General features: G+C 49.7%; 1 protein-coding gene across 1 annotated transcript; it reads left to right on the top strand.

The window, feature by feature from the left end:
* Window positions 1-1,584: 1,584 nt before the first annotated feature.
* Window positions 1,585-7,346, top strand: LOC146767216 (uncharacterized). Its single transcript, XM_085582352.1, has 2 exons — window positions 1,585-1,630; window positions 6,304-7,346. Exons 1-2 carry the CDS (start codon window positions 1,585-1,587, stop codon window positions 7,206-7,208), a joined length of 951 nt encoding a protein of 316 aa, XP_085438478.1. The 3' UTR covers window positions 7,209-7,346.
* Window positions 7,347-7,710: the final 364 nt, after the last annotated feature.

Genomic DNA, 7,710 nt, shown 5'->3' with positions numbered 1-7,710 from the left:
AAAGTCCCCGAGACTAGTTGTTTCAGTGAAGGTCAGGTTCTTATCTCGAGCTGTCCGCTCCCTCTCTTGGAATTTACGGCGAGTGTGTGCTCTGCTCTTCTCTTTTTTTTCTTCTCCGCTGATGCAGGTTGGAGGTTGTTTGATGTTTCTTTTCGGTCTTCTTGCCGGTGCCCAGCCAGGGAACCAGATGTGAGAACCCCGGGTTTGGTTTGGGGTCTCATATGGTGGTAAAGCTTCTCCTCCAACCTGTGTTCCCAAAGAAAAACTCCACAGCCTCTTCTTGTTCGGTCTCAAGACGATTTATTGCTAGTTATCTAAAAGATTAAGTTCTCTGTTTGCGGCCCTTTGGTCAGCGGCCCAGGCAGAGACGCACACACTCCTGACACCCTGACTGTCTGGTGTCTTCTTCTTCTCTCTCCCCCGCCCAGGGCTGCTGCTATTTTTTAGAAGATATATTACCTATAACATGTTTACAGTTATTCCCCGATACCTACTACCTATATTACAAAGTGCTTTTCTACTCTAAACCAATCTGTGAGTGCCAACATCACCAAGAACATGGAGGCAAGGAAGAAGAAGGAAGAAGAACAGGATCAGCCCACTTTCCTCCATCTTAGAACTTCTGACCCCCATGTACAAAGTAAAAACCCCCCTGTACAAGTGTTAAAACCCCCCTGTACAATACTAAAAAAATTTCCCCTCTACTTTGTAACTATTTTTACTATACTATCTAACCCTTTGTGACTGCTTGTTACACCTTCAAAGTTGGTAATTCATTCCATGGTTCAAACTCAAAATCACAGCTGTTTCCAGCTGCCTGCTGGGGTCTAGACTGCCTCTGACCAAGGCCTGGAACCTCTAAAAATGTCTGAGAGACATTTTGAGTTCCCACAACCTGGGAGCCTTTGGCAGTCCCTGCCCTCAGTGGGGCCCAGTGATGCTCCAAAAAACTCGGAGTTTTGCTTCTGACTCCTTGAGCAGCTTCTTAAGCCTTCTCTCAGTGCCTGAGGGTTCTGGACAGGGGCCCAAATCCACGGTGGGGATCATCAAAATACAGAAAGCCCTCACGGGTGCTTTGTTTTCATTCAATTGTCTACAAGTCTCCAGGGCTTGTGCAGCTGATTGGAGTCAGTCTGGAGTTCTGTTACGGAGGAAGATTTCCAAGTGCACGTCATGACCTTTTATTCTTCAATCAAATTAGTGGGTTTTTTTATTTCCCAGTTTGGAGAAGAGCGGATAGAAGCATTCCCCGGGTGATCTTGACACTTAAATTCTCCTTAGGAAGTCTGGGCATGTATAAGAATGAGCCCCTTGAGGGCTGACCCTGTTTGGACAAGCTGCTCCTCACCCCCAGCCTCACCATGTCTGACATCGCCCACCTGGCACTGACATCCCTGTGCCCTGCAGCAGAACCTTGTCCCTGAGCTCTGCAGCTCCATGTCCCAGCCCATTTCACCGTGTCCCACCTGCTCTCCTCAGGGCTCTGCCTGCACACAGGCCCAGGAGAAGTTTTCCTGTTGGGAAGGAAAGAATGGAAAAGCCTGAGCAGGTTTCCTGAACAACAAACCCTGTTGTAGTGCGGCAATGCGCTCCCCTCGCCGTGATTCCCCGAGCAGTGCCGGGCTGGGCGGTGAGAGGGAAGAGAACGGGCGGCTGCTCCCTCGGTGAAGCTCTGCAGTCCCAGCCGGTGGTGCGGGAACAGACGGAGGCAACACGGGACTTGGGGGTGAACAGGATGGTTTTATTCAGTGAGCCCCAAGACCCCCTCGGGAGCGGGAGCAGAGCTTTTATACAAGAATTCAGGGAGATGGGTGTAGGAACAGCAACCAATGAGGGAACAGCAGGGGAGGAGTTTAGGGCAGAACTAACATATCACAAACCTATCAGGGGGAGCAGGGAAGTGAAATAACACAATATAAGCAATAGGGTTTTGAGTCTCACTAAACAGACAGGGAATGCTCTGGAAGCAGAGGAGGGGGCTAGGATGAATAACAGGGAAGGTTCCAGGGAAAGGGGCAGGGAAAGGGAGGATTGACAACTTGGAGATGAGGGGGTTAGGGGAGAGCTAGGGAAGACTGACAACTGGGGAGAGGTGGAGATTAGGGATGGGGGCGGGGGGGGGAAACAGATATTGAACAAAAATCAAATTAAAGACACACCACCGCAAAACCCCACTCAGGAGCCACCTGCTCAGTACAGGCTGCCTGGAATTGTGTCACATTTCTACAAGGGATAGTGTGGCCAGAAATTATTTCTGGAAGCAGAATTCTCTGAGTCTCCCAGCTGAATTCTCTGTCCCTGTCCTTTCCCTGGATCTCTGTTGCAGATGGAAGCTGCTGCTGCCATCCTCTCCTTTAACCTCTTTCTAGAATGCAGGCAGATATTCCCAGCTGTGTTAAGCAGGATTTTCTCAATGTTTCTATAAACCTTTTGTGTCCCCCATGGAACAAAGGGGCCATTTTGGCACTGAGGGAGTGACATGGAAGCAAGGAGTCAATTGTGACCCTGGGGTCCCATGGAACCAAGGGGCCACGGTGACACAGCAGGGCCACGTGGATCCAGTGGCCCATTGTGACACTGTGGATCCAAGGAGACCATGGAGACACCCCCAGAACCTCATGGAACCAAGGAGTCCATGGTGACCCAGCGGGGCTGCATGGAGCCAATGGTCCATGGTGACACTGCCCATCCAAGGAGGCCATTTGGACACTGCAGAAGCTCATGGAGCGAGGTGGCCATTGTGACACTGAAGAACTTCATGACACCAAATATCCATGGGGACACAGCAGGGCATCATGGAACCCAGAAACTGCTGATGGCAGTGCAGAAACTCCTGGAACCAGGGGCTGTTGTGGCACTGCAGCACCAACACAGCTGCTGCACCTTGTCCCCTGCCCTGCACAGCTCCTTGGGAGGCACGGCAGGAGCAGCACCTGGGAGCCTCAGGAATGCCCCTCTGGGATCCATGGCACATGCTCTCAGGGTCCAGTTCCCAGCCAGAAAAAGATGTTCCTGCCCTTGAAGGCAAAGCTCTTAAGAAGGGGCCAAAAGCCAAGTGGAGCAAGATCCCACAGGGACATTTCACTGACAGCCTTCCTAACTTCACCCATGGTTGTTGTAGCTCATGGATTGGGAATTAAATCAGGGCAGGGTCTTTGGTGGGAGCTGCCCTGGGTCAAAGGAGGCACTGAGAGAGAAACAGAGCAGGTGAAGGAAAGCAGGAGAGAAAGGAGATGTTTTCGTTTGGAAAGACAGGTGTCTTCTAAGGAAGGCAGGAGTCTCCCCTGAAATTTAAAAATGTAGACTCTTTCTGAATTGTTATAAATTTGAAATAAAGGGGGCTCTCAGGTAAAAATATGGAAGCAGGAATAACAGTTTTTTATTAGGGAAGAAAATAAAAAGATAAAATAAACAATGCAGTGAACTAAAACAACACTGACAGAGTCAGAATACAACCTGACACCCTGTTGGACAGGTGTCAGCCACAGTCCAATTGGAATTGTGGCTGCAGTCTTCCAGGAGTGTCAGGTGTGGTTCTGTTGGAGAAGTGATCCTGTAGGAATGGGAGTCCTCTTCTGAAGAGGAAGCTGTTCCTCTGAGAAATCCAGCACAGAGAAAGCTGTGTTGGTGGGCCAGAATCTCAAGACTAGATGCAGGTAGGAATGCTTGGCTCCTCCCTCTGGGTGGAGCGTCTCACAATGGGATGTTACAGTTCTTATCAGTCATGCTGTGACATTCAATAGCCCATTATCAGCAGATGTCTCCCCTGAGGGAGGATTGATTGTGGAAGAGATAAGGAAAAACTGCCCACTTAACACAGGACAACTGCCATACAGATGGGAAATAGAACACATCTTGCTTTTCAGTCAGGGGCAGGAGGTCACAAAATCAGCTGAGAAGGCAGCACTCTGAAAAGCAAACCAGAACTGACAGAAAATCAGTAATTCTGAAAGTTTTATTTATTATCAAAATAAATCGCACCCACCCGTCCCCACACAATCCTGATCCCACACCCTCAAATTTGGATCTCACTTCTCCCGATCTCCTTCCAACCCCATCTCATCCTGGAGGCTGAGGAATTCAGTATTTTTGGCATGGGAGTGAGTTGGGAACCAGCCATTTTGAGATGGGATTGAGTCATTTTGGGGTAAGATTGAGGGGTTTTGAGTGGGATTGAGTAATTTTGAGGTGACAGATAAATCCACCTTGGATTTTGGAGTGCAAAGATATGGAGAATACTACCAGATATCCCCCAAGAACCCACAAATCCTCCAGAATATGTTCCCAAACAGTAAATTCCACCTCAAATACCTCTAAAATGGTGGGACTTCTGACATCTCTGATCAATACTCTTTTTAGTAATTTTTCAGGTGTTTTTAAGTGATAAAGACAAATCAGAAGAAAATTAGGTCCAAACCAAAACTAGAGACCCCTTGAGCATCCCCTGGGCACTGGACAAAACAAACTCAGCAGAAATCAAATTTAACCCTCCATAAAATGCCTTGAGGAAGATTTGCTCTTCCCACAAGTCACTTCTGATGGAAACACAAACAAATCCCAAACATTAATAGACCAACAACAGAAGCAATTCTCTAGCAATTCCAAATTTCATCAGTTCAAGCACTGCTCCAGCTCAGATGCTGGCAGGTTCCAAAAAAAAAAACAAACACGGAAATTTGGCCCAATACAGATTATTAAAAGGAAGGGAAAGGTCTGTGTAACTAACACAAAGGTGACAGGGACCAAGAAAATAATGCTTCTTCCCCCAAAGCCCATGAATTCAGGAGTTATTTGGGAATTTAGCTACTTGAGCTGGGCTTCTTGTAGGATTTAAGTAGCCTTGTGTTCCTCACCGGGTGGTGAATGATCCTTGTCAGTCTTGCTGGTATCGTTTGGTCCCTTTCCTCCAGTGATTTTAACAGACTTTTCAAAGAAGGACGACAAAATATTTTCTTTAAACTGGCCACCCACAAGAGCTATTTTCCTCATAAGTTCTCCCTAAAGTCACTCAGAGGAAGCTGCATCCAAGTTTCCAAAAGTTCCACCAGAAAGAGCCACAAGCTCCTCAGAGGAGAGAACCATGCTGTTGTCAAAGGCACCTGGGGTCAGACAACAGTGCCCTGAACTCACTGTGCCAAAATACTGTTGCAATCTGGATAATGAAATTGTTAGAGAGATGCCTCTGCCCCAATTAAGGTGCTAACAAGACCAAATCCAAAGTGGATTTTATTGACCAGTAAATGTGAGGTAGAGAGAGATGGAAAGAAAAAGAGAGCAAGGGAGTGACAGGGACAGAGATCTCCCCTGGGACAGGGCAAGTGTGACATTGTCCCCTGTGTGCGTGGCCTTCCCAGGGTGGGGGTTTTACACCTGAGCCAGTTTGGGTAAGGGGGGTGGTGTTCACCCCCCACCCCGAGCAGGATTGCCTCACTGTTTCAGGTTGCAGTGTCAGAAGTAACCAAAAGTGTTTTCAGTCCCCATCTCCATAAACTGTTATCAACAGGTGGGGCAGTGTTCTTTATCTCTTCCATGGCTCAGCCCTGATAACGCCCTCCAGGGGCCATCTTCTCTTAATGGGCCATTGAGTGTCACTGCAGCACTGATAAAATTACATCATCCCATTGTGGGATGCTCCGCCCAGGGGGAGGAACCAAGAATTCCTGCCTGGATATAATCTCACCATTTGCAACACCACGACGACCTTGCCTACTGGATTCCCAGAGGACAAGAGCTCCATAAGCACCACTGGACCTGCAGAGGAAGACTAGACCCTTCTACAGGATCACTGCTTTGACAAAATCACGTTCATCGCTCCAGCCGGACTGCAGCCACCATTTCATCAGACAGCTACCACCACCCTGACCAACGGGGTGTCAGGTTATATCCTGACTCTGTCAGGTTAAGGCAGTGTTTCTCTATCATTGCCTTGATCTTAATTTTCTTACTCAATTGTGATTCTGGCTTAGACTCTCTCCCTGTTTTGCTTTGAAACAGTACAAAACTCACTGTGCTCATCCCTTGTTTTCCTCCCAAAACAGGATTTCCCATCCCAAAACCTTCACGAAATGGAGAAGGAGGCTGCGAGGAAGAGGAAGGAGCCCTGGGACACCGAGGCGGGTGAGGAGGAAGTCAGTGCCCCCTTCCCCCTCTCTCCTGCTCCATCTCCCAGCCCAGCCTGGCCCCCAGCTGCAGGACAGCCCCGCTGCCGGTGCCCTCCTGCCGGGGACGCACTGGGGGGATCTCCCTGCCCTTCCCTCTGGCACAGAGGCAAATCCCATCCTCTCCTTGTCCTTCCTCCCGCAGATGAGGTGCTGAGGGTGGAGAGCAGCGAGGACAAATCCCCCTGGCAGAACCTTGTGGAAGAGGCTGTTTTGAGTGGCTCCATGGTGCAGGAACCCAATGGGAGCTGCACCAGGAGGGGCTGCAAACGCAGATCGAGGGGATCTGAGGAGGAAAGATGCACTCTGGTCCAGGAAGGTGGACAGAGCTTCAGCCAGAGCTCAGGGCTGGTGGTCCCTGAGCAGCTTCATGATGAGGAGAAGCCCCATAAGTGCTCAGAGTGTGGGAAGAGCTTCAGGTCAAACTCCAACCTGATCCAGCACCAGAGGATCCACACTGGGGAGAAGCCCTATGAGTGTAGGGAATGTGGGAGGAGCTTTTTGTCAAATTCCAACGTGATCCAGCACAAGAGGATCCACACTGGGGAGAGGCCCTATGAGTGTGAGGAATGTGGGAAGAGCTTTTTGTCAAATTCCAACGTGATCCAGCACAAGAGGATCCACACTGGGGAGAAGCCCTATGAGTGTAGGGAATGTGGGAAGAGCTTCAGGCGGATCTCCCACCTGAGCAGCCACAAGAGGATCCACACTGGGGAAAGGCCCTATGAGTGTAGGGAGTGTGGGAAGAGCTTCAGGCAGTGTGGTGCCCTGATTGTCCACCAGAAGATCCACACTGGGGAGCGACCCTACGAGTGTTCCAAGTGTGGGAAGGGGTTTCAGACTCACTCCTATCTCCTCTTGCACTATCGAGCTCATACAGATGAGAGGCCCTTCCGCTGCCCTGACTGTGGGAAGGGCTTCAAGCACAACTCCTCCCTTGTCAGGCACCGGCGCATCCACACTGGGGAGAGGCCCTACGGGTGTCCCCAGTGTGGGAAGAGCTTCACCCAGAGCTCTCACTTGACCAGACACCAACAGAGGCACCAGTAAGGGAAGCCCCAAGAGTGTCCCGCCTGCAGGAAGAGCTTCGTGCTCTGCTCCAGCTCCATCCCCCACTGCAGGACCCACATTGGGCACAGGTCTGGTGACCCACATTCCCTGTGATCAATGTTGGGAACACACCTGACTGGTTATCCTTTTGGTTTGGCCCTAATTTTCCTCTGATTCATCTTTATTCTTTAAACACAGCCAAAACAGGGTTAAATTAAAGAAATTGATCAAAAATATCCGAAGTGCTACCATTTCACAGGAGTTTGAGGGGGAATTTAGGATTTGGGGACACATTCTGTGTAGAGTGCCCCTGTTGCTGAGAGGCAGGAGTTTGATCTCACCCTTCTTGTGTTGCCAATAATTCCTCCCTTGACCCAAACCCTAACTCCCCCCCTGGGAATACCCTATACAAACCCCACGGCCCTGCCTTTGCCCTGTCTTTCGAGGGTAAGAAATGGATTCTGGAGTTTTGTGAAACCAAGCCCTGTCTCATTTGTTCCTG

Source organism: Lonchura striata, chromosome 5, assembly GCF_050655825.1.
Source record: "Lonchura striata isolate lonStrDom1 chromosome 5, ASM5065582v1, whole genome shotgun sequence".
Taxonomy (NCBI): Eukaryota; Metazoa; Chordata; class Aves; order Passeriformes; family Estrildidae; genus Lonchura; species Lonchura striata.
This window is presented reverse-complemented; position numbering and strand designations above follow the sequence as displayed.

Coding starts and splice junctions, on each gene's coding strand:
- LOC146767216 (XM_085582352.1), top strand. CDS start 1,585: ATGCGCTCCCCTCGCCGTGATTCCCCGAGCAGTGCCGGGCTGGGCG. Junction 1,631..6,303: donor GAGCAGTGCCGGGCTGGGCG/GTGAGAGGGAAG, acceptor TTCCTCCCGCAG/ATGAGGTGCTGAGGGTGGAG.